The sequence below is a fragment of the Pseudoliparis swirei genome, chromosome 11 (genome assembly GCF_029220125.1).
Source record: "Pseudoliparis swirei isolate HS2019 ecotype Mariana Trench chromosome 11, NWPU_hadal_v1, whole genome shotgun sequence".
Taxonomy (NCBI): Eukaryota; Metazoa; Chordata; class Actinopteri; order Perciformes; family Liparidae; genus Pseudoliparis; species Pseudoliparis swirei.
This window is the reverse complement of record NC_079398.1, coordinates 3,682,384-3,709,462: the sequence shown is the minus strand read 5'-3', so window position 1 is coordinate 3,709,462 and position 27,079 is coordinate 3,682,384. Positions and strand designations below refer to the sequence as shown.

Here is a 27,079-nt window from a genome sequence, read left to right as displayed (position 1 = left end):
ACACACACACACACACACACACACACACACACACACACACACACACACACACACACACACACACACACACACACACACACACACACACACACACACACACACACACACACACACACACACACACACACACACACACACACACACACACACACACACACACACACGAGCTTTCCCTGGACACTGATTTGATGCCAGTACGAACTGAATTGAGTCTATGAAAAAGAGGTTGACGACTGAAATTCATCTCTTTTTTTTTTTTAGCTCCAGTGCCCGACTTTTCAGGAGAGCGCTATCTGCCTCCTGTCAACGTGATAACCAGCCCATTATCCAATTGTAAGTAGCCGGGGAATGGGCGATTTGACCAGTAGCCTGTGAACGCTTTGAGGTTGAAGAACATTAAATACAGTAATCCTCTTGTTTTAATCTGCACCCTGTGACCTCGTGACCTCAAAGGAGAAGTCTTTAGCCCTCCCAAGGGTCCCACTGCCCAATACTGACGGAACATATCTCTGTTAAGCCTCAAAGACCTGGACGAATCAGTCTTTAATCATTGCCCATAATTACACATAATTTATCTCCGCTGCCATCCTGCAACATCGCTTAATGAGGGATGGCGCTCCGCTGACGATCACTTAAAAGGCACATCAGCATAAAAGATTTCCTCCAAAGCATTTCGGATGTATGTAATACGACACAAGACTCTTCCGAGATGCTCCCGTTTCAGATTCCACACGGATTCTACCTGGTGTCAAAATGAACAGTGCACTCACAAATTGGGATTCTGGATGTACCTGCTCATGTGTCACAGTAACTAAACTAAGCCCTCCCCCACCCGGCCTGGCAGATGTCCCTTTCCTGGCCCTGCATACTCCTGACTGCCTGTCGGCCTCCAATACGCCCCCATCTCAATCTCCCTGCAGCTTTTCCGCCTTCATCCCGCTCTCATGCCGGGGTTCAGGCCTCGGCATCCACCTGATTGCTCAATCTATCTTTATCTCCGGTGTTGAAGCCTACGTCAGAGGGTAAATTGAATATACTAAGAGCTGTCTGTTGGTGTCTATATTTAATAAAGTGCACTGATGAGGTGCTGATTTATTGCCGGGCAGTATTCACACTCTATTACAAGGAGATTACGCAGCTTGAGTGGGATCAGGCTGGCAACACAGTAAGTAGATTTCACAATTTAATGGCAAAGAGAAAACAGGAGCCCGGAGGGGGTTGGAGGAGGGTGGGCTGATGGGTGGGTGGGTGGGTGATTATGGTGGAGGGTTGAGCTGACACAAACACGACAACATACAAGAGGCGTAGATCTCTTTTTAACATCGCTGCCTCCGCGCTAACAACTAACCCGCCAGGCGGTTGTCAGTCAAACGCTGAGCTGATGAGCTGGAATCCAATAAAGCCCAGATGATGACTATTCCCAAAACACCAGTAATGAATAGAACAATACCAACACGATTATTTCATGAGATTAATCTGGTCTGAATCTAATTCCTCAAAATGCAATAACATAAGGAGGACGTCTATTTAAAAAAAAAAAGGAGCTTTCAAAAAATAAAACATGGATTGAAGGCTGTTTGAATATTTCAAATTCTAGCGGAGGACATGCCAGAGCGAAAATATGTTTTATTGTCCCGGAGCGAAGCAGCAGCAGCAGCAGCAGCAGAGTCAATGTTTGCTTGGCCCTTTAGCCTTCAGAGAATTCCCTGCTGAAAACACTCCGGCCGGAGAAGATGGGAGTGGGCTAACACCAACCATCCCTCTTGTATAAGCAGCATGCATGGCGGATTTTACATATGAACACATGCCATTCCCACCGCGGGTGGGAAGCAATGTGGGGTGACGTGAGGCCACAGGGGTCACGCTGGTGTCCCACCACTCCCGAAGAAGTCAACAGTGTCAAGGTGGTAAACAGGTCCTCGTGCGCTGAAGCTGTCAGTGCACCTCCCTAAACCTCGGGGACGGAGAGAAATGATGCTTTTACGGGATGAAGGGGGGCTAGAGGGACGGACAGCGGACTGCTATGTGTGTCAAAGGTTGTTAGCACCTTAGGAGCAACAAGCCATCTGTCAGCATCCCCCTAACACGGCTCCTAATGACCCCCCCCAGGCAACAGCCGTGTTAGACTGCTTCATGGTGCTATTTGGAGCCGTGACACTAGTGTCCAAAAGCTCTGCAGTGATTATCAATTAATTAAAGGCAGATTCAGAACGAGGGCAAGGCTGGCAAAGGCAAAACCGGTGGAAAGGATCTTGACATGTGAAACCAGCATTCAATATCTAAGATAACAAGTGCACCGTATCTGACTGATTCATTGTGCTCTTATTCTGCTGAAATCCTAGAACAAAAACCTGTAGAACCTGAAAAGCACCTCATGTATGCAAACTGGCCTTTTATGGTCTGCTAAATATAGCCGGGATGACAAAGCTGACATTGGACCCTGGAAGGCAAAGATATCATCGACACTAATGACTTTGATATTCTCTGATCGCCCTCCAATTAAAACTCGATAGGACTCTACTCCACGTAACGCCGCTTTCCATACGCGTTCTCAAATGTTAGCTGAGAAAAGGGGGAATTAGAAATCAATTGGGAGAAATTAAGTGCCAATTTTCGTGACATTTAAATAGTTACATTTGGACTTTGGTCATTGGCCCATCTGTCAATGGCCTAATCAATGTGGTCCACTTCATAATGAACTGTTAATCTTTTTAATTCCATTGCCTAAGGCTGCAAAAATCTATCAGAATGCAATCAGCAGTCCCCCCCTCCCCCACCCACATGTTCCTTTCTTGTCCCGGAGCGGGCGGAGGGAGAGAAATATGGTGGTGACGGAGCACGGTGGGCTGCCCTGGGGTACCGTTGTTGCATGAGTGTTCGTGCATGGAGTCTCGCTCAGCCAGTGAACCATCTCTGATCAGGTTCAGCCATGTCCAATTATGCAGCCATTCCACGGCCAGAGGACACCGAGGGTCCCAATACAAACGCCACCGAAGGGACCGCCACAGGACGAGCACGCGGCCACAGTCCTTTCTTTCGTCGTCAAATAGTTTGCCTAATAAGAGAGTGTGTGTTTTTAAGTTACATTACATTACATGTCATTTAGCTGACACTTTTATCCAAAGCGACTTACAATCCTGTTACATTCATACACCGTCGACGCTACTGGGAGCAATTCAGGGTCAAGTGTCTTGCTCAAGGACACATCGACTAGGGTGGGGATTGAGCCTCCAACCCCCTGATTGAAAGACGGACCTGCTACCCACTGACCCACAGTCACCCTTTAAAGTTAAAAACAAAAGACCAAATATAAAACAAAAGTGCAAGTTTGACTGTTTGTTTTCCTAGAGAAGCAGATCAGAATAATCTGCTTAATTTCTCCCGGGTGCTGCACATTGTTTAGCACATCCATCCAGGTCCAGGTACTGGAACACAAGTCCTCTGTAGCAATCTGCGCAGCAAATCCCATTAAAATGATGCATCTATCCACTGTATATACGTGTTAGTATAATCTGATTAATAGAGCTTCAGCACTATGACACACAACATCCGAGTTGCATATTAAATTGATGATGCACTACTGCAGGATGCAAGTTAAAGCCTTTGACACTGACTATATATTAAATGGTGTGCTAAGAGTCTGATGTATATGATATATTTACTTCGCCTGCTTCAAGTCGGCTCGTGGCCTCAGATGACTTGTGAAATATTCAGTATTTTTTCAACAGTAAAATATAAAAAAGACAGACTCCTCCCTCTCTGTTCGTACATGTGTCTTCCTTCTAAGTGCTGGCTCCGCAGCGTGCACAGTCGATACCCAGAAGGTTTTTGGGCATGTCTGCAGACACTGGTGTGATTTCTGGGTCACAACCACGAGAGTGTGTTATCAGGTCAGTTGTGATCCAGTCCTGATTAAGCTCCTTGCTAAACTCTCAGTGTGCTGACCATGCAGGCCCATGGGGAGTGATCCAAACAGTTTAGACGCGTACGGGGCCGGGGCTGGGAGCATATCCATCTCTAATCTCCTTACTATCAGATCTGTACCTAATTAATACCGCTCCTTCTGAGAAGTACTCTAATACCTTTTCCGTACCAAATGCACCTGCCCGAGGTCAGCTGGAGTCCACTTCACTCCTCTGAAAAGAAATGCACCTTCTTAATCTATGAATTGAAATAGAAATGAATCCTCCGAATTCACCGGTGTGATCAAAAAAGCATGCACGCACTTGTATGTATATGTGCATGTGTGTGTGTGTGTGTGTGTGTGTGTGTCAGTGCTGTCGTGGTCGCACGTTTCCTGCATGCTGACAGCTCTGTGCCTGTTATGCTGATGAGAAGAAGAGGTTATGGAGGTGCCGCTGAGGGACACATTCATTTAGTTTGTTACCCCTCCGTGCCTACAGCAGTGTAATGTTATAGAGTTATGGGGGTCACGCTCAAGATCAAGGAGAATCTGCCTCGGTTGCAAAAAAAGATCGGCTAAACAATGTGTTCTCTGTCAAAATCAGAGGGGAAACTCTTGAAGGAAGCAAAATCTCTGCTGACGTGAGGTGCTGTATCCTTAATTCAACAGCCTCTTATAACCTAACACCTCGTCTATCAGAATGTCTATGGGGCCAGGAAGAAACATGATTATGCCCATCAATAATTCAATGTATGTGTGCTTGTGCTCGAGTGCGTTTGTGTGTGAACGTGTGTGCATGTGTGTGTGTGCGATATGATGTCTTGTTTGGTTGGCCAGATCCCCAACTTTGCTCCAAATCTCCCTGGTGATTACAACATACACTGGCACTGGGTCTGTGTCCCCCTCTCCGTTCAATGCAGCGGTTTTAGAGCCACTCTATTGATTGTTTTCTTGCACACTTTGTACATTTTACACCGACTCCATCCTCCACACGCCCCGAGGCTGTATGAGCTGCTGTCGTTAAGTATCTACGTGTGTGAGTGCACATGTTCATTCATTCAGAGTGTGTGTGTGGAGAGGAGACCGAGGCAGATACAGAGCAATACAACTGGGCAAAAAATTAAGCGGAAATAATTTGCTTCATACCTGGGATGTGCTTGGCCCAGCCGATGATGACCACGAGCTCACGGTCAGCCAAGTCGCACAGCGTGGTCAGGGCCTTGATGTCGCTCTCCGGCATGGTGGGGTCGGGCATGGCGTAGATCTTCTCTGGCTCGGCCACCAACAGGTGAGACACTATCTTTGTGACTGAGGATAGAGGAGGAAGGAGGCGGGATGTCAAAGCAACGCAGAGGTCAAAAGGTCTTTTCCCCTGCAAAGCGTAGCCGTGCACAAAGAGGCATCTTCATGACATCACGTCATTTAGCAGACGCTTTTATCCAAAGCGACTTACAATAAGTGCATCAACCTAGAGTTCAAATGAAGAACAACAAGAATACAGAAAGTAGCATTTCCTCAAACTACAAAAGTACCATAATATGAGCTATTTAAGTGCCACTGAAGTGCTAATCTGTGTTTTAATCCAGATATAGTCGGAAAAGATGTGTTTTTAGTTTCTGGCGGAAGCTGTAGAGACTTCCTGCTGTCCTGATGTCTTCCTGACAAACACATCGGTGAAATATTACATTACATTACATTACATGTCATTTAGCAGACGCTTTTATCCAAAGCGACTTACAATAAGTGCATTTCAACCTAGAGTATAAACTAAGAACAACAAGAATACAGGAAGTAACATTTCCTCAACTCAGTCGAACTACAAAAGTACCATAATAAGTGCTATCCCAGTGCCACTGAAGTGCAAATCTGTGTTTTAATCCAGATGTAGTCGGAAAAGATGTGTGAAATAGCAGCACACGGTAGAATGCTCTCAATATCCGTCTCTTTCTCTGTCTCGTTATGCAAACTAATGGATGGAGCTGGCGTGTGTACGAGTGAAGCCACTGGAAGCTCTTATCCCGACAGAATGCAAGTGGGGAAAATGTATGTGTGCAAATGTGAGACACGAGTGTCCTCGAGCACTCTGTCGTTGTTTAGTATCGGTCATCTGCTCAAGGACTTATCATCATTCAGCTCTGACCGGAACAATACCTGGCCTATTTTTCTGATTACCGATCTCTCAACTGCCCAAAACGGGGAAGGAGAGACAGGGCGAGCATGAGGCTGGCCTAGGATGCCGCCTCGGCTCTCCCAGCATGTTGGCCTTGCAGTGGACGAGCGGAAGAGGAGGGAGACAATGGGCGAGCGATGGAGCAGTACTCACGAGGCTTTTTAGTGGGAGGGGGGAGCGTCAAGCCGAGGTACGGGTTGTTTTCCGTGTCCAACCTCCGCTTGTATTTCTGTCTGCCCCCTCGCACGCGGTCCAGACGCACCCCTGGTGGAGAAACGACAATAGCGACATAAGATCAAGAGAGTGCATTTTCCCCCCACAATGGATTTCAAATACATGAAAATAGGACGTGTCAACAAAAAAAAGGGAGATACATTAGCAAATATGCATCATACATTTTCCACGTATTGCACTGGAACAAATATGTAGCATGATCAGAGACACCCAAACATATTCTGGACTAGATCATGTGTAAAAGCAGTATTGTAAAAAGACTGCATCGTGACGTGTGTGTGTGTGTGTGTGTGTGTGTGTGTGTGTGTGTGTCAGAGGCACGGCTGCCTTCCCATATGTGGCCCATGCCTGGCTGGTCTACTGTGACACAGCTGAGCCCAGAGCAGGTCTAAACATATGAATATTTAACGCAGGGTCAATGATCTCACAGACTGGCCCTCTAATTATTTAGCTTTGGAGGTGAGGCAGATTGCATACTAATTAGCTGCCAGCCACTTGCCTCTTTGTGCATGTGTGTGTGTGTGTGTGAGCTCAGGTGAGTGCTCTTCGGCGTCGAGAAAAAGAAACTTGACCGGCCCACAAGTGAAGACGCAGTCCCACACACAGCGTACAAAACATCCGTTGTCATCCTGCAGGTAGATAACTCGGTATTGCTTTCCCATAAAAGACCCTTATTTCAGCCCTCTTCCACTGGAGTAGCACTGAGGCCTTATCACCCCCGGCCACACCTAGGGGCCAGGTCCCACACTGATACTGTAAATGTCAAGCCGGCCTCGTCATAACATAAGTTATTTATTATCTCATTATTTGATAAGAATGTTTCCATTTGGATGTCTTTTCTATTATATTCATTTTCAACATAGTTAAAAATATTTAATCTGCACCGTGCTATTTATTTGATACCACCGGGCACATATTCAGTTATTTAATGTAAGTGTATGCAAATGTCTAAATGTAATATAGTATAATATATCCTGCACCCCCATGTATGGACCAGTGTGCTGCTCCCTACAGCCTAAATATCCTTGATATCTTAATCCTGTCAAGAGGGAGAATCCACTCAATTTACATTGTATGCATAATGTAACCCCCCCCCAAACAAATTTAATATTAAAGGGTGGATGAGAAAAGGCTCAATAAGATGCTCGCGGTGGAGGAGGAGTTAATTTGTCAGTCGCCCGCGTCCTCTAAGCGAGCAGCGCCGCAGCCAGAGCACTTCCTTGATGATTTCATCACTTTATAACAGGCAGGACGGCGTCACCTGGGCATTGTGTGGCCACTGCAAATGAGCCTAATACAATTTGTCCATCAGCAAGTGCTCTTGGAGGGGATGAGTTTGGATGTGTCCCATGCACGGTGATTGGAGGTCGGTCAGTGAAGGGGGGGGGGAGGAAAATCAAATGATATAAGATAGAAGGTGGCCTTCATTTAACAAAGAGGAATTCAACGGTGGATTTATGCAAAATAGCTTCCTGATTTTCACCACTTATCTGACGTGGCCGTAGCCCCCTGTCCGTCACACTCGATGCATGGGGGGGGGAGGTGTCCAGTAAACCGTTTTATCATGCAACTGAAAAATAGAGATTTCTTCCACTTTTATAAATGATTTGATTCCCTGGAAACGCAAATCTGATTAGGATTGTCTTTCAATTTTCTGACACTGACAACCCACTAACCTAATTACCCCCAATTCCCACCAGAGCATCATCCTTCTCAGCAAGCACCAAGGAATCATCGGATGGCACAAAATTGCAATTTCCCTTTTATGTGTAACTTCTAGAGACATTTTTTTCTTCTGCAGAGGCGTGTCAAGAATAGTCTTCACACACCCTCGACTTGCCTACTCGAGATATGCACATTACAAAGTTTCTGATTCACTCAGGTGGTCCCGTTACTACTGGAGGGTTAGTGGGAAAATTCCTCTCATTGTCACACGTGATGTCACCGCTTTATACGGCTCCTTCCGGCTCCTTCCGGCTCTCCCGTTGAGCTCGCCGTCGGCCAGTTGGCTTTGCTTCTGCTCGCTGTGTTTCTCTGTGCCGGTCGAGTCATCGGCCAGTGTAAAGCCGGGGATGAGGGTACATGGTGCCTCTTTTAATTAGAACAGTCCTGGCCATAATTAACAGATGCCGACAGGAATTAAAGCCTGGCACTAACCTGTCTCATTTTACTGTCCGACAGGGCCAGATACAGGCAGAGGGGACGAGCGAGTGATTAAGAGCAGCGAGGCGGATTCAGTCACTCTTGCTGTCGGGCACTACGGCCGGGACTTTATCGGGGCCTTTGTGGGCTTCATTTGTCCCTTTGGTGACAGCCGAAGCTTCTGACTCTGACCGGTCTGTTGTGCTCCCTCCTAAGTAAACAGAAGGAGTGTAATAAATGTGTGAAGAGAGTTGAGTACTACCTCACCCAAAGTCATCTCACTGTTTTATGGGCCACCGCCCAGCGCAGTGCGGGGCGCAGTGGGCGAGCTCGGGTATCATCTCTTCAAAGCCGGGTGCAGAGGCACAGGGCTTCTGGCCAAGGCGACGGATTAGCGCAGGCCTTTGGGGTGGGGGCTGGGGCCAGCTGAACTAGGGCTCTTCTTTCTCTGCAAAAACAATAATAATCCCCTTCCTAGCACACTCCTACAAAAGGGCCTGTCTTCACTCACTTTGTGCGGCCGGCAGTGGTAGGGGCCCTTATTTTGAGTCCCTCACCTGTTCTGGGTGTCTCTCCCTGGGGAAAGTGTCAGGATGTCTGGGATGGTTGGCAATGCCAAGGGGGGCTTAGGCGGACCCTATTTTAGCTGGGAAAATCAGAAGGCCACATGGCAAGGCATGGTGAACCTTGCCTTTCAAGGAAGCCGCCCGGCGAAACTGCCGTCAGCACTATTTCAAAGATGCCCCCGTTTGCCAGCTTTGCATGCCTGGACGTATGTTGCAGCATTTTCACGAGTAGTGATGAGCGAGGGTAGCGGAAAAATGGTCACGTATCGGCCTTCTGCTGACCCCAGGGGCTGCATACCGACACCCCGCTCACAAAGTCCATTTACAGGTCAGCTACAATTTCCCTAGTGAGCTGACATCCCTGCTCACACCGATGATTGAAAAGACGTAAACTAGACATTAGATTGCTCTAATATATACAATATTGTAAATCTATTAAAGTATTGTAAATCTATTTTATATATATATAAATATATATATATATATATATAAACATATATATACTGTTTATATAAATATATACATATATAAATATATATGTATATATTTTGGTGCGCTTTGGCTGAGGCTTCTTTATTGCTGCTGTTACTGCATCCTTGAAGCAGACTGCATTGGTCCCCCTGGTTGAGACAGCCGGCAGTACAAGTGGACATTGACAGGTCGAGTATTTCAGACGCGACACACGTGAGCGTAGTGCGGTCCTCCTGTGACGGGGCTATTGTGGGATGCGGTTGTCCTTTGCATGCCGGTCTGCAGAACAATGAGCGGTGTATTGTATATCAGTGTTCACGGCTGTCCCGCTGGAACAACCAGCTATGGTCTTTGGTCAACATTACAGAGGTGGAGATACAAATATATATATCACTGTACAGCAATGAAACATTATTCTGTACCGGTGTGTGTGTGTGTGTGTGTGCGCACGTGTGGGGGGATCTATGTGTGAGTGAGCGATGGAGAAAGGAAGTAAGTGCAGAGAGCAACTGCCACTGAACGATGTCAATGTAATCTCTCAATAGTATCTGGTCTCCTCTCTTGCTCTAAGCTCTGATCCGTTTCCATTGATCAGAGGAAAAACCTGTTGCCCCTGACATTTGATTCTCTATTGATCACTTCCTCCTTTATACAGTCGGGGGAAAGTACAGCGACTCAACACAGGGTTTAGGCTCTCCTGTAATCAGACTGCGGATCTTCCGGACCATTTCCCTTCCCCTCGTACTCAACGTTACGCCCTAAATGTTACGATCGCAGCTTTTCTGCTTGCTCAGTCGAACCTGTGACTGTTTGAATTTTACTCTAAGGAAATATCCAACCGTAGCTCTCGGAATACGTCTAATAATGTTCTTTTTTCAGAGACACTCGTGGATTTCAACTCCCGCTTCATTGGGGTTCAGCGCTATACTTTGTTGGAGCTGTAAAGTTATAATTAGGTGATTTTCCATTGAGACACAGTGTGACCTTTCTGTCGTAATGAAAGTAAGTGGCAACCGCGGTCACATGAGCGGCGGCCATCTCCGCATTCTGGGCCCGAGCGTGGCATTGAGCCGACGGCTTCACGGAGCTTACAGTCGACCGCGTGTCTCTCTTTCCATTTCGTCTTGGCGACGCGTTAAAGGGCCTCGAGGCAGAGCGTGCTCAAGTCTCTGTTCATCGTGCCAAACGTGCACGTCTGAATAATAACATTTGGATTGTGACTGAAAGTGGTTATTTTAGAGGGGTCACGAGGTGACGACCGACGCTTCGTAAAGAAGGGTCGTTCGTATTCTGACGACGTGCTGAATACACTGAAGTGTGCGGCATTACAACCACGGGCCCAGCCAAAGTCTGCATATTTTAGTTTTATCCTCTTTCTACTCTGACCTGACACTGGTCATTCATTTATAGCCACGGCTACATATCTTTGTAGTCTCTTATTCTCCGAGATGATATGTTGGCATACATTTTTCATCAGATAGTAATGCGATTACTCCGTCTTTCTGGCACTTATCGGGCTGCATCCAGTCCAGCGGATTCTGTTACTGTGTGGAGATCCATACGGGCGATGACTCTGGCTTCAGGTGGCAACCGGATATATGATGCATCTATAATTCCCGTTCTCTGGTGATTAATGGTGGGATATGTACCGCTCGGAGCCAGACAGAACCTAAAAGTGGAAGATTTTTTACATCGTTTCTTTATCAGAGCTTCTGTCTGGCCGTCTTCATACCGCTGCATAAACATGAGGGACAATGGTACTTGGCGCGACACGAGTGCCACACTCGGCGGCACTCGAGGAAAAACGCGTTTCCTTACAGAGTTCCTGAGCTACTCCCAGAGGCGGCTTGAATAAATATAACACCGCCACTTCACCCCCAAGTCACACATCTTTCATTATTCATTTGTCTGGCCCCTTCGGAGCGGCCGACGAGCGAGACGGAGACAGGGGGAGGGAGAGAGAGGCAGGTGAGCATGCATGTGCCTGTGCAATGGGGTAAAGGAGGACGGAGAGGTGCCTCCCCTGGACCAGCAGCCATGCCTCGGGGTCTCAGGGGGTTCAGTCAGGGCGATGGGGGGGGAGGGGGAGAAACCCAACAGGACAAATCTATTGGAAGCATGTTTAATTGTCACTGAATTCCCAGCTGGCGTGACTTTAAAAAAATCATCTACAGGAAGAGAGCTGAGATGTTCGGAAAAAAACATTGAGTGGATCAATATGCGAGGCCGTGCCCGGTGTGTGCTCAGGGACCGAGTCTGAGCCTTTCCAGGCGAATACTGTTACATTTCTCAGACGGCAGGATCAACCTATTCAGCATATTTCTGTCCCCAGCTCAACTGCACATTATTTACTGCTCTGTAGTTCGGGGAGGACAGCGGGCCGGGAGCCGTTGTCTCGGCCAGCCAGATGTATGCATCTCTCACTTTGGGCTGAAAGCATTCTGGGACCTAACGAAACAACTGTGACGAGAACGAGTGTGTGCCGCTGTAATGTTCGGCGAGCAGACCCCCCCCCCCCCCAATAGATTCACGGGGCCTTCTATATTTGCATGAATGTCATGTGAACCGACATATGTACAGTAAATGTATTTGTGTGTGCGAGAATAATAAAAATGCTCTTACTCTTCTTACCTTCTTTGAGCATCCCCACTTTGAGGCATTTCATGAAGCGACAAGCCTGACATGATTTGCGTCTCCGCTTTGTGATCTCACACTCATTTGTGGCAGGACAGCTGTATTCTATGTTACCTGCGGAGTAGAAGGAGAAGAAGAAGAAGAAGAAGAAGAAGAAGACCAGGTTATCACAAACAAAAAACTGTTGTCCAAGTCCAATTCATTGAAATTTTAAATGTTCGTGAAATCTTAAATCATTGAGTTGAATGTCACAGGTACTAAAGGGAGCCTCGTGGTAAATTGTGTATTCTCTGGTCTATAATAAATCAGATTTTGCCAAACAGGCACTTGGTGAACCATATGGATTCTTATAAAATACATTTCTGTCGTGTGCAGGTGGCTCGGGTCTCCAGCGAGTAGAGAACCTTCCAGCCCCGAGGGTGGGAGGAGAAGCTGGTGGGGGGGGGGGGGGGTGGAAGTAAAGCTACAGCGGTCCTTCAGGATCCATCAGCAGACGGCACCCGGGTCCAACACTAAATTGGCCTCATTAATTCTGCGCGTGTCCCCTCCGGGCCCCGGGTGCAGGCCATGTCCCCCCCCCCCCCTGCGCTCGGAGGGGCCCGCCGCCCCCCGGACCACTTTACATAATACTTCAGCTGACCCAAACCTGTTGTTACCACTGTTGCCATTGTTGACTATTTCCAGAGTGTACAGGCAAGAGGCCTAATGCATTATTCAACTGCAGCGTCTGATTCCAGGACGGAGCGATGAAGAAGAGTTTCATTGCCGCGCAATAAAAGAGCCGGCGGCGCTCTGCTCTGGCATTAGCGGTACGACGAGCAGGAGATGTGAGGCAAAGCCTCCACTCCCGTCTGATTCCCTTCATTTGACTGTATTCAGGGCTCTTCAATAAAGCGGTTCGGCGTAACGGTTGCTTCGGCCTCTGAATTTGAATTGTCCTCATTTTGAACAAGCTTTCAGCTTTAAAGCCTTTGACTTTGCGGGTTTTCCCTCAACTTTTCTTGTAACAACGGGTTTACGTCCTAGTCAGACAGTCAAATAAATTGTTGAGTGATATAAAAATATAAGTTAATCATCATGAGTACCTCAATATTTTCTCCGCATCTATAAAATACACACAAGTAAACATGTCAGCAAATGTGCTTTTTGTTGAATCTCCTTAAAAAAGGCATTTTATATAAATCCACACACAAGCACTCAACATCCCAGAATCCCGTCGCCGCTCCACAGCTCTGACCCGTTACTCCATCTCTTCTGTGCAGAGAAACAGAAAGCTGTGTAATATTCCACCAGCGTTCCTCCACCAGCCCTCCAACATCCTTTGACAACTTATGCAATTATGTTAACATTATTGGGCAGATCAAAAGGAGGGTCCCAAGATGTTATAAATAATTAGAAATTCCTCCTTATATCTGGGTTAGAAATCAGTATGCTAATTCACCTCATCTCTTTGGGATTGGGGTAAATAAAGGTGTGAGGGAAGGCGGCTGATGAGCTCTGATTGTCTTTCCTCTGTCCGTTCTCTCTGTTGTCAGAGCAGAAGCAGACCATAATAATCCTATCCATTTCCCATATCCTGGGAGGAGGCAATCAGTGCCACTCTGGGCTGGATTCAATTCTTGGAGGTCTTTTTTGGTTTGCGTTGCCATTACTAACCAATCAGCAATCCGCTGGGACGTAAAAAAAATACTTAATACATGAAAGAAACATGAATTATGCAAATCTGAAACATCTTTACTTATCACTTATTCACTTTGTTGAGTGTACGCTATGTGGCCGGTGGGCTCGCTCCGCCGACCCGGCACAGTTGACCCCGTGTGTCCCCCTGAGGACTCTCTGTTTACGGGGTATTCGTCACCCCCGCATTCACACCTGGTGGCTAACTAACTCTCAGAGAGGTATTATCCGTTGGAGATCACGTCCTCCAGAAACAGAAACAAACACGCCCTCACACACTGCGGGGCGACCGTGTCCAGCTGTCCCGTCAAGTCCTCTGCGTCTGATGTTCTGTCAGAGGGGGCTTCTCGTAGCTCAACGCCGAGAGGGGGAGGATTACTTAATTTTTTCATCTCCTCATTAAGGTTTATATTTAGAAGATGTTTCACGATCAGCACGGGGACAGCAAGTCTTCAAAACGTGGCTCGCATCGTGACGATAAGCCTCGACCTCTCTCGGCCTGTTGTTTTGAATCGACGTACGTTCGTATTGATAAAAGAGGAAACATATCCAATAAATAGTCATATTACAGGCAGCACCCATATATTGGATCACGGCACAACAAATGTAAGTAATTATAATAACTTTTAAACATTTGGAAGCTGTGGTAAAAATCGTGAAGTCAACCACTTAATTTACTCTATATGCAAGATGTAATTTATGTGAGACTTAATTATTGAACAAAAACACAATTCTAGATGTTTTATATTAATGCTTTTAAATGTTTAGTTTGGACAGAATAGACTTCATCACTGTAAAAAGATGTGATGCCTTGTGTGTCTTTCTTGTCTTTGTGTGAATAGATGATATTGTCGTTTCTCGTCTCATTGACCAAAACGTCCACCTGAGGGGTGAAGACACTCTTTAGGAAAACAGATGAATAGATTTGAATGACTTTTATGTCTAATGAAGCATTTATGATATTTGTTGTATTTGTTGTTGTGTGGACTCAAGAGTCTGAAGAAATAAAGTCGATGTATTACAGTCTTCTCAACAGTAGTTAAAGAAAGTGTCACATTAACTTGTGATTTAATTGGGAATTTGTAGTAACATTAGATTACATTATTGGACCTGATAAATTATTTACAACCACCTTGTCATTCATAGATGATGACTGGAAAGCTAGTAGAGTAATAGAACGGCCGGTTTCACTTTCAGAAATGAAGCATACTGGCGGGAAGCCCTTTGACCCCAGGGTCGTGCCGGGGTGTGTCCGTCTTCAGAGAGGTTACGGCATGGTTACCAATAACATTACAGAGTGAAGGGAGAAGAACGAGATGTCCCTCCTTCTTCTCTTGATAAGTATCTGTCTCAATCCATTTGATGGCTTTTCAGGACCCATGCCAGGGCACAGAGGGGAAAGTCAGGTCTTGTAAGTAAATTACAGTAAAATGGCAGGTATTTCTCATCAAAATCTAAACTGACTTTTACAGGCTTACTGTCAAGGTCTATTACTTCATATATAAAAAGGGGGCCACTGAGTTCAGTTGGTGTTCGAGCAATTTTACACTCGGGTTCAAAATGGGAAGAAAACACGGTTCAATAAGAGATTTATGTTTTTGATTGGTGGGGCACGTGAGGCGGCATGATTAGGGAGCAATGAGAACAGGGGTATTTCTGGGATGGATGGAGATGCAGGTTGACATTAATTTGGGCCTGGCCTTGAGTAATGTAACTATCTCCACGTGAGAGTTCAAGGGGCTTTTCACTGGGCGAATCGGTGACAGATGATGGATTTTACATCATCTTTTGTTGAAAAAGGTACGGGCACGAGGCTGGAGCGGGAAATAAAGCAAAGATAGTGAGTTCCTCAGTGCCTAAATTACCTCAAAAAGTCAAAACTATTTAAATAGAAATATATTGTAAGGTTAAATATTGCTATAATACCCCTCCCCACACTCCAACACAAAACAATCCCTCTCAAGAATGAAGTGCTGTATCATGAGAAATTACACACAAGGTGATAAAGAAACGGCCGTACATGCTTAACGTTAACTTAGCGTGTTATTTGCCCTAAGTGCTTGAGGACAATGTGATAAAAGGCTGGAAAAGACAGCTCCTTTGTTTCCCTCTCATTAGAGAAGGCCGCCTCACACGCCACCCTTGACTGCCTCGTTATTCCTTTAATGAATCAGTTATCATCAGCGGCACTCTGCCCTCCTTTCAAGGGCTCTACATCCCGCTATGTACCGCCTCCCTTTTTCCTCCAGCCCTCCTGCATGTGTTTCTTTTATCATTTTGGAAGGCTTTCACCTCCCCCCAAAAAGTCCTTGCGTCCTCCTGCTTGTTCTGCCTGGGACCCCTGTCTGATTATTATGCCATTAAGCCTCTCCTCCTCTCCTCTGAAAGAGCAGCAGGGTCCCTCTCCAATCTAAAGAAGTCCTGGTTCCCCCCCCCCCCTCCTTTCCCTGAAATTACCCGGCGACGCGTGCCTGAGTTTCTAATTGGCATGCCCGTCCCTGGAGACGGCCCCCTCCCTTTTTCCTAATGAAAAGCCTCGGCCTTAATTACACTTTCCAAACGCTGATTGTTATTGACAAAACTCCTGTGGCTCGGACAAACGACGGCAGATTAGCTCCATTACAGGCAGCCCTCCAAGAAGAGAAAGAGAGGGATTTCAAATCGACAATGCAAAGTGAGGGGGGGGGGGGGGGGGAAGAGGAGCTTTCAATTTTTTCCCCATGTACCTTCTTCTTAATTGTTCGGGCCATTGCTCCACTTAAGACGTCTCTTTCTTCCCCGATGCCTTCTTTCTGTTCCATTGTGTTGCCGTCAGTGTACTTTTAGTGAGGGGACAAAAGCCCAGTTATGTTATTTGAGAAAGAATGTTCATCTATTGTCAATAGACAGAATTGCTGATGGCAGCATGGGTAAACAGGAGGATTTGGCCTCATGCTTTTGTTTGCCCGCAAAAGGTACATAGACTGCCTCGAGCCGATAGGGCCGCACGCTCCAAAATCAACACCTCGCAGCCAGACAGACGGACAGATCTTCATATGCATAGAACAAATGTTAGACTCGTTTAGTTTGAAAATCGGATTCTTCCACTCTTAATCACCTCGTTTCCCTCCATTCCGACCGTTTGGCTCCTGTCACCTGTTCCCAGCTCGTCTGCCGACTGTGTTTGTTGCGGCACGTGGGCAGCTGTTTCCAGGCTCCACAATATCTCCGTCTTCCTGATTAATCTGGAGCGGAGCGCGCAGTTTCACAGCGGGGGGGCCTTTCGTTGCCTCGCTAATGAGAAGCTGTGATACATCATGCCTTGCAGATAGCCAATGGCACCCTGGTCCCCAGGCACACATCCACACACACACAAAACAGGACAGGGATAATAAAGCACGGTCTCCGAGCCCCCCCCCCCCCCCCCCCGAGGCATCTGGGCAAACAGCCCCGTGCACTCCACCAAATCTGACCTCTGAGTGATGATGTCACGTCCACCATACACCACCAACCGTGACAGACGACGTCATCACACCGACACTACCGTCCCATGTCAAGATGTTGTTCTGGTTTCTTTTTGTATTTTATATTTTGTCAATAAGTTTGTTATGTTATCACAGAGTGATTATTGTACACTAATATAATCAATTCTTGTATCAAGCCTTTTTTTTTTAAGGAGGTTGAAAACATCTTTTGGACTCCGGTGGTTTTTTAACCCTCCTGTTACCTTTAGGGTCAATTTGACCCCATTCAATGTTTAATGTCGGTGTTCCTTCGGGTCAATTTGACCCCAGGCTGTTTTTCACTGTGTCAAACATATAAGAAATATCAACTTTTTAATATATTTAAAGGGCTATTTAGGTCACTAACAAACACACATAAAGTACCTCACACTTAAACTTGGAAAACAATATAAATTTTCTGGAGGTTTTAATTGCTGGGGTCAAATTGACCCCAAGGGTAAAATATGTCAGAAATATAAAGGTAACAGGAGGGTTAAACATTGAATGGGGTCAAATTGACCCCAAGGCAACAGGAGGGTTAACAGAGTAAATCGCTTGTATTTGAGGCCTAAACTGTGATGTATGGAGGATGTTGTTATGTCTGGAAATGCAGCGACATGGAATTAAATACTTGTATTGGGTGTTTGTAAGGGAGGGAGGGAGGGAGGGGGGGGGGTGAGAAAATACCTTGTATTGTCCTTTTAAAAAAGGCTTTGCAGGCCTCACAAGAGGCCACCCCGTAGTGATACCCCGAGGCTATATCTCCACAGACCAGGCACAGCCTCTTGGGGAGGGAGTTCAACATGTATTCGCACTTTATGGACGAGTCCTCCATGATGGCGCTGGAGCAGTCGTCGTAGCGCTTGCGGCAGGTGCCGGCCCCGAGCCCGCCGGGGGTGAACATCGGGGGGGAGTCCAGGCCGTTGGAGTGGCTGTTCATCGTGCTGACATAGCCGCCGCTGGCGTCGGAGTTGCCGCTGGGGCTGTGGTGGCTGACCGTGTCGATGACCGAGGAGGGACTGGACGGCTCCGTCTTGATGTAGGACCCGCAGCTTGAGGGCAGGTGCCGGTCATCGGCGGCCATTCTATTCAGCAGCCTGAGGGATGGGGTGAGAGACGGAGGGGAAGGGTTGATGGGGAAAGGAGGAGGGGAAGAGGAAGAGGATCAGCAGAGGTCTTCCGAGAGTAGAAATTAATCTGTTTCGAGCCTACTGTACTCCTCTGTATACAGCCCCCCTGTGGTGCAGTTATAGTAAAGGGAAAATTAAAAAGATGCAGGTGGCTTTCAATGATGCCTTCAGAATCCTGCTCAAGCTTCCGAGATGGACAAGTGCAAGTCAGATGTTTGTGAGCCGGAATGTTCCCACTTTTCATGCTGTTTTGAGGAATTTTATGTATAAATTTAAATGTCGACTAAATGTCTCAGAGAATGTAGTTATAAAAGCCTTGGCTGACCCACTGAGTGATACCAGGTATTCGTCTTGTTTCTGGAAGCAATGGAACAAATGTTTGTATGTTTTTTAATCCCGAGTGATTTTTTTGGCTGCAATGGCTGGACCGGTGTCCTCGTATTGTATTTTATATATTGTTGTTGTATTTGTGTTTGTTGTTTTATGGACCCATGAGTCTGGAATAAAGATATATATAATCTGAGTGACATAAATGTCTAAACAGCAAAACTCTTACAGAAGGTAATGATCGTGTTGCTTTTCATGAAAATTACAACACAAACGCTCTTTTCTTTGAAGTCGACACTGTGGTAAAGTTTTTAGAGTTAATGAATTATACAGCGTATATATTGAACAACACGTTCCCAGTAGATCGACACCTCGGATCGTTTTCACGCTTCAAATCTTAAGCTTTTCATAGAAAAAGACGTCTTTTTGAATATAAACTTGAGATGGGTGATGACGCCTTCGGTGGGTTTCATTTGCTCAAACAGTCGTAATCTACTGTCGTTGCCAAATGCATCGACTGTTCTACTACGGTCGGGTGGTCCTCAATGTTCTCTATACTGCGTGTCCTAACCTTCCCTGTAAACCAGTGACCTAGAGGGAGGATCCTAAGTGCTTCATTAGCCACACACAACCGTCGCTGAGCCAACGCTTCAGTGTTCAACGACAACACGCACGTCCACACGCGGTCGCACACATGCCCGAAACAATACCAACACACGGGCGGAAAGAAAAGGAAAGCGAAAGAGAGTAAGAAGGTTGGGATAGAGAAGAGAGCACTCAAATATCTTAACACACACACACACACACGGCATATCAAGTCTGGGGCATCTCCGTCGAGTAGAGTGGACCTTGGCTTGTCTCCTTGAGTCAGCAGTCAACCAAAAGGAAACATGATGGCAAGATATTGACTTTTTCACTGTCTGCCTAATAACTGTATTTCGGAGTCCATGCAATACGACGCTGTAACGCGTGGAGACTAAAGTGCAGCCTTTTTGGCCGTGGCCACAAAATGCACTCTGAAGCCTTCCTCGCCCATATCAATCTATTTCAGTCTTGCTCTATAACCTTTCACTTGAAATTGCATTGGAAGAACAATGGCGGAAGAAAACTTAGCCGGATATGTTCAACTCGTTTTTTTTGGTCCACAAATGGAGTGGAGTGAAGGGGTGGACTGGTCGAGGAGATGGATAACTCATTGTATTGGGGATGCTGTGTAGACACAGTGACCCCTTAGGGTCAAGGCTAGTTCACACACACACACACACACACACACACACACACACACACACACACACACACACACACACACACACACACACACACACACACACACACACACACACACACACACACACACACACACACACACACACACACACACACACACACACACACACACACACACACACACACTTTGCATTTGGAAGGGGTGAAAGGTCACCTGCACTTGCCTGCATTAACAAAATTGAGCCTTGCATGGCTTATGCAAATTCAGACACAGAGGCTCCTATTGAGTGGCAGCTCGACAGCCCAAAGTTGTGCCTTAGCACATTAGTCCCATTAGCATATTGCCAACTAATGGTAATGTTTACATATTTGACATGTCAGTTTACCATCAGCCCAGGGAGAGAGGGATGTTCCCTCCCGGGCTCGATCTGCCTGATTGGACGATAGCCGTCTGTCTCAGAGTGCTCGAGAGGAACCAGGAAGCGAGAGGCCTCCGCTGCGTCCCCTTCGGTCGGCCGGACCGCCTCTTGCTCTCCGAGACTGATTTAATTGCGAGGGTGGGTGACGGAGGGGTTCAGGCCCCGGGGTCAGAGGGTCAACCTTATTTTCTCACCCTGGCTTCCCGGGCCTGTGGAGATGGGGGTCAGCGTGTCAAATTAAATCTCATTCCCAGGTTTCCCTCCCTACTGTCATGTATATTCATCGGAGCTCCAGGTGCCTACCACTTCTGGAAATTCACAAAAAGGTTAACTGCTAAAATAAATAATATAAAAATGGGCCCCTGTTAAAACCGTTGACCTTGTGGAATAAGCCCTTTGTCCGTGCACTCCTGGAATTCTTGCTGCAATATAAAGCCGTCGCTATATAACACCGATGCACAACGACCATTGTGCTTGACAACATGCTTTCCAATTTGCAGTTTTTTCTTTCAGCTACTCTCAATTAAAACAATGAACACATACATGTAATACGACTGGTGGAATTGGGGGGCAGTTATTCAGACTTGCCGTTTAAAAAATTAACCACTTTGTACTCTTAAATGTCCTTGCAGACAGAAATTGAAAAAGCTGAATCCATTTCATGCGTTTCTGAAATAGAACTTGCCGCTCTTGATAATGAATGCAGATTGCATTCCCATAAATTAATGCACGGCTCTGTGTTCATCTGCTTTATGTTCTCCGTTTCAGATGGATATGTGCACCTGTGCGATAGGGCACCTGCACTTGGCTTATTAAAGGCCATATATTAAAACGCAGGAGCACAAGATGGCTCCATTTAGCTTTTATTTCACAAATTCAGAGTAAGCTTAACCCGGGTTCAAAGGCCAACTTCAGGGTGACACTTAGCATAATTGCATAAGTGTCTTAACTGTTTCCCCTCCAGCTCAATGTGGTCATTTATAATAAATGTGCTGGCTCGAATCCCCTTAACTCATCCTGCTATGACACATTATACCACTGCTATGCTTATGTTTTTAACAAGCCTGCATATATTGATTAATGATACTGAGGGAATATTAACCACTTGAACCTGGCGTATTAATCAAATAGCCTAAAATATTTCTATAAATATTCGCAATCTCTTATAGGACAGGTCCAATTTAAATCTATAAATACCATTGTATGGGAAAATGAATTATGAGCATTAAATAGTTTGACAGCGGCAATAGTCATAATAAATAATTAAATATGTGGGGCAGGTGCTAATTAGCTTGTGTGCTCCACAGCCAGAGCAGACAGGAAAGGGACTGACTGAGACTTGACGCTGTAAAATCTATAGTTCTGTCTTACTTCCTTCCTCAACGTAAGAGCATTTAAAATTCTGCAGCCTGGCTGCCCAAAGGAGCAGCGCTCGCCCAAGATACAGTATCTCTGTCGCTCTCTCTCTCTCCGTTCATCCTCCTTTTGTTCCCTTTGTACTGATCAGAATTCATGCTGAGTGGTGGCTTCTGGGCCCGCAAACGCACACTGCGCAGTTTGGTTTTAATCCGATTCCACCTGGCCGTCCTCACGGCATTTCAGATCCCTAATATCATTCCACCGGTGCTGCGGTGCCCAGGATTAGCCGGCCTAATGATCTGGCAGCTCGTCTCACGCTCTTCTCTGTTCCCCCCGACTTCCGAGAGGAAGAGCGAGGAGCGCTCGTTTCCGCGCGTCTCGACGCTTTCCTCGCCCGCGAGCAAAAACTCTGAACGTTTGGGATGACACCGCCGCCAGAACGCAGAACATTCCCGATCTAATTGAGCCAATTTGTAAGTGTTCCTGCTGAGAGCTTCCTGCTCCCGTCAGGAGGATACCGACACCCTGCGCTGGGCTCTGGGCGGCGACAGCTCTGTCCTCGTTTCACGTGTGAATCCCACGCTCGGTCCAAACCCGTGCTTGAGACTCGACTCAAACACCGAGCGTATATATTCCTCGTGTCCTTTTCCCTTTCAAGGCCACGAGGTGCCAAAAACACAATTTCAGAACATTTGCTAACCTCATCCCGGAGTGTCACATCCTTGCTACCTGATCAAACTGGGTAAGTGGAGGGGAAGGGGTGGCTGGTGGAGGTTGACATCGTGATGGTGATATCAGATGCCCCGGTAGGGCCAGATCTGTCTGGAGGGCCGCAGGCGTTGTGGCCTGATAATCCACTGGCCCCAGAGTCAGCGTCGGTAGGACGAACTCAATTAGCTCCTGACAGACCTCCTCTCAGCCGGGCTCAGCCTCCCCACCACGGCGAGAACCCACTGGCAGCTGCCACGCTGACCTCTCCTCCAGGGGCCGGCGCCACCTTTTACCGCTCCAACACACAGCCTGGGATTCGTTTTTTTTGGGGGGCGGACAGCCGCGCGGAAATTCTGCACCGGCCGACTAAAGTCACCGAAAAAATACGTGCGGAAGTGCGTGTGCAACCCAAGGGGGCTCGGGGTGTGTTCTCGCAGGGCGAAATGGAAATGAAAAGGACTGTGGCTCGGGGGGGGTTTGGGTGGCCCTTGGGAGTAAAGAAGGGAATGGAGATTCCAAAAACACGTGGGGTTGAAATATGAAGGACGTCTCTCTGCCCAACTGGTTACAGGTTAATGTCCATGTGCGCCTGTACCTCTTTGGTCTCAGGGTGTGTTTGTGCTGCAGACAGAATATGGAAGATGGAAATGTTGGGGGGGGGTTGATGGCTGTGGTTTGGTTGGAGGAAAGCCCGACGCTCCACAGGGACCCATTCTAATCTGTGAGGGAGAGGCCCCTAATTTTGGAGTTTCTCATTCATTAGTCCTGCTCTGGCAGAGAGAGAGAGAGAGAGAGAGAGAGGAGGGAGGGGAGGGGGAGGACCTGGAGGGAGGGGAGGGGTCTCTTTATTAACGGATATGCCAGACACTCAGGAGAAGCTGACAGAGATTTATGATGTGCAGATCTATGGAGGCAAACAAAAGGGAAATCGAGGAGACCGAAAAACAGGAAAAGAGAAAGTAAGCGATACGTGAGGCGGAGAGAGAGACGAGATGGAGAGAGAGACTTGTGTTTATGGTACCAATGGAGAATGAGGGCCCCGGATCGATCGTCCATCGGCCGGGGGCTCGTGCAGGGTTACCACTGGGGGGGCCGTGGTGCTCTGTGGCCTGGGCAATTACGTTTTTCAGTCTCCAGCAGAGGATTATATTTAGCTGCTCCACAGCGATGTCACTGTCGTCTTTATAAAGCTATGAGCTCACTCCACGACGACAACATGAGCCCCGTGCTCCAGCGGCACCACAAGATAGCGCTGGCCAAGAAGCAGATCACATCTATCGATCCCCCCCCCCCCTCGCTCCTTCCTGTTCTGGAGATGCTGCTGGCAGGAAAGAGAGAGGGCCTCTTGCGATACAGGCGCTGCTGTTTGTCTGACGTAAACTGTCTGGGCCGCACTGGGCAGATCTAGTTCTTATAAGGGGCTGAGTTCAGGATGTTGAGAGAAGCAAATGGCTCGTGACAGAGCTCCTGTCAGTGGGGGACGAGAGGGAGTCGTCAGTCGCCTCAAACGCCCGCTGTGGCGAGCAAAGAGTTAACCGTCCTCCACGCAGACCCGGTAGGGGGGAAGCGTCCAGCAGAACGGCTCAGCCGACTGGATGTAAAAGAGAAGCTCGGTGATAAGTCTCGTATGCCGAGCAGTATACATTTGGGATCACGTTTTTTAATTCTGCTTTTTCATTAGAAAAGATTAGTTTCCATTACATCCATTATGAGGCATGGCCATGGTATAATTTAACAACATAAATGTACAATGGCTCGTGATATCTACAAAAAGCAATTATAGTCCACTACTGGCAAAAAAAATCTTTCTTAAAAACTGTTTCTAATTAGCGTTTTGTGTTTTAAAAGACTCCTTCAAAGCCGGTGTGGTTAATGACCTTAGACAAAAGCTGGCATTGTGTGATACGTCACGATGAAGCGTACAGCTGGTGGATTCTTCTCTCCAACATATGTCTAAGTGACAGTCCTTTGTCACTTTACGGCTGTTTGACGTTTGAATGATGGAACATATTCCTAAAAAGACCCAGTGCTGTTGTTTGGCTACTAGACTAATACTACACTATATGTTTGGCTATTGCCTTTTTGAAAATGAAAGTCATTGTTTTATCACAGAATCTCCTGCATCATGAAGCCATTACCAACATATCATTAGCGCCTCATAATAAAATTAATCCTCAGTTACCTTGGCCACTCATAAACAGTGAGATGTTTCCAAGAATATATATTTGTAATACGGTAATATAATTAATCAATAATTAAGTCAAAATAGATTAAATAAGTGCAGAATGTCAACACTCTTGTTCAAAAAGTATAAATAAAAACCAGGATGTGGTAATATGCTCCTGAATAACCGGTCCAGGCTGAATATGACTTAAAGATTCAGTTTCATGCTACAAAAGCTTTTTAAGACTATTTTTTGTTTAACTGCCATAAATTATGTGGAAAGCCAGCAGATATCAACCACAGCACACGTCTCACGCACCCTCAGTAGGGTTCCTTATGTAAAATAAAGAGAGGGGATTATAAAAATACGAATGACGGAAACTTGAGCAAACGATCCGAGCCGATTTTGTCAGAGGGGCGAGGGATATTGCAGATTGTCTTGCGTGTTTTTTGCAGCGAGTGTGTACGTGTGTCACAAACAGAGAGACATATTATTGTCAAGGGTTAAGTCTATTTAACACAGTCCAGTGTAAATCACAGGTTTAGACACAGTGACGTGCGTCCAGGAGGACGGAGGCACAGAGCCATGCATGAAATGACTTCATTAATCTTCTCCTGATCGGCCGTCCTCGTTTAGGAGAGAACTCTACCTGCTAAAACAAAGAGCCCACTATGGTCCTCTTGATAAGAAGAAGAGACAAACACACACATACTTACACACGTGCATACACACAGACGTATACGAGGCAAAATGAACAGGCCAAAATTAGCAATTTCATCAGGCGTCCGGGATCATTTAAACACAACGTGTACATGTTTGTACAGGTTCACAGTCGGCGTGTCATCACGGCTCACAGGTGAGATTAAAATAGCCTAATATTGCTCGACTTTCCCGATTTAGATTGTAGCGCACAATTCAAACGGTTCAAAAATGAATTGATGGCGCTCAGAACACGACAGCAGCGGACATCGTCATAGCAATAGCCTCTGGCTTTTTTTTCCATCTCGACCAGCTGCCACACATTCCCCATAAATAGTGCCGGTAATAAAAAGACGGGTGGGCCTAACTGATTTATACGGTAGTGTCCGCCGCCGCACCGTTCAGGAATAATTAAACTTTGGGGATATTTCCCCGAATTAATGCGTCGCCATCAGGGGGCAATCTAAACACACATGTCAGTGTTCACCACGGCGACACCGGAGGAACCGGGAGGGAGCGTCTCCCCGAGTGGCGGGTTCAAGCGCCAGACACTCGAGTCGACCGTTCCATCGCACTCAGCGCCGGGGGGGGGGGGGGGGGGGGTCTCATGAGGAGGCGTTTACTGTGACCAACGGGAACACACACAAATCAGCACACAGTGGAATAATTTGAAGGCAGACGAGCGAGCAGGAAGCACACACACACACACACACACACACACACACACACACACACACACACACACACACACACACACACACACACACACACACACACACACACACACACACACACACACACACACACACACACACACACACACACACACACACACACACACACACAAAAATCTGTCAGTTATCAGTTGAAATGATTCTGTTGTGAGGTTGTAAACAAGAGGGTTTTATGAGACGTGAGACAAACAAAGTTGTAATGGAGTCAGAACCTGAGCTGGAAGCACTATTAGTTTTAACAAATAATACACATAATGTCCGTGTTTCAAAAAAGAAAGAAAAAAGACGGTATAAACATATACATGTGGTTTATTGTTTAATCATATATGTATAATTTATGTTTCGTTTCGAAGACCATTCAGTTCTGATTTCTGGTAACAGGATTGTACAGCAGAGTGATCCGTCATGTTTTAATGTTCGAGAAAATTTCAAACAAAAGGGATTTTCATATTTCCGTGATACGAGCGAGGCGTATTCGACACGGGTCAAGAGAATCAAATACGTCGATATAAAATTCCTGTTCGGCAGAGAGAAACTCGGCCTGCAGTGGTGGGCTTTTTGCACACCGCCATGTTAGTGACTGGTTATTGGTCACATCCGCTTCCCTTGGGCGAATCAGGGACGAGTGATCGCAGCGCCGTCTCTCACCCTCTCGGAGACACACCCGTACCACAGCGACTGCACGTGTGCACGCCGCGTCAGTCATTTTAATCGATTTGTACAGTTGATGACGCCGTGCTGCACAATTTTCCTTTAAAACTACGCACCGCGTGTGTTTAACCCTCCTGTTACCTTCACATGTACTAACATATTTTACCCTCGGGGTCAATTTGACCCCAGCAATTAAAACCTCCAGAAAATTATTAGAATTAATATTGTTTTCCAAGTTTAAGTGTGAGGTACTTTATGTTTGTTTGTTGACTACCTAAATAGCCCTTTAAATATATAAAAACGTTGATATTTCTTATATGTTTGACACAGTGAAAAACAGCCTGGGGTCAAATTGACCCCAAAGAACACCGACGTTAA

General features: G+C 46.6%; 1 protein-coding gene across 5 annotated transcripts in view; it reads right to left on the bottom strand.

Moving 5' to 3' along the window:
* Window positions 1-27,079, bottom strand: part of esrrb (estrogen-related receptor beta) — a 45,865-nt gene that overhangs the window by 9,980 nt on the left and 8,806 nt on the right. For 3 of the 5 annotated variants that reach the window (XM_056426125.1, XM_056426121.1, XM_056426123.1), the window contains 4 exons: window positions 17,968-18,377; window positions 12,110-12,235; window positions 6,228-6,338; window positions 5,051-5,212 (listed from right to left, as the gene is read on the bottom strand). In XM_056426125.1, coding sequence (XP_056282100.1) covers window positions 5,051-5,212; window positions 6,228-6,338; window positions 12,110-12,235; window positions 17,968-18,364 — 796 coding nt within the window. In that variant the 5' untranslated portion in view covers window positions 18,365-18,377. Of the gene's footprint in view, window positions 1-5,050; window positions 5,213-6,227; window positions 6,339-12,109; window positions 12,236-17,967; window positions 18,378-23,048; window positions 25,903-27,079 lie in introns of those variants that run through there. The other 2 variants (XM_056426124.1, XM_056426122.1) reach the window with 2 other exon arrangements.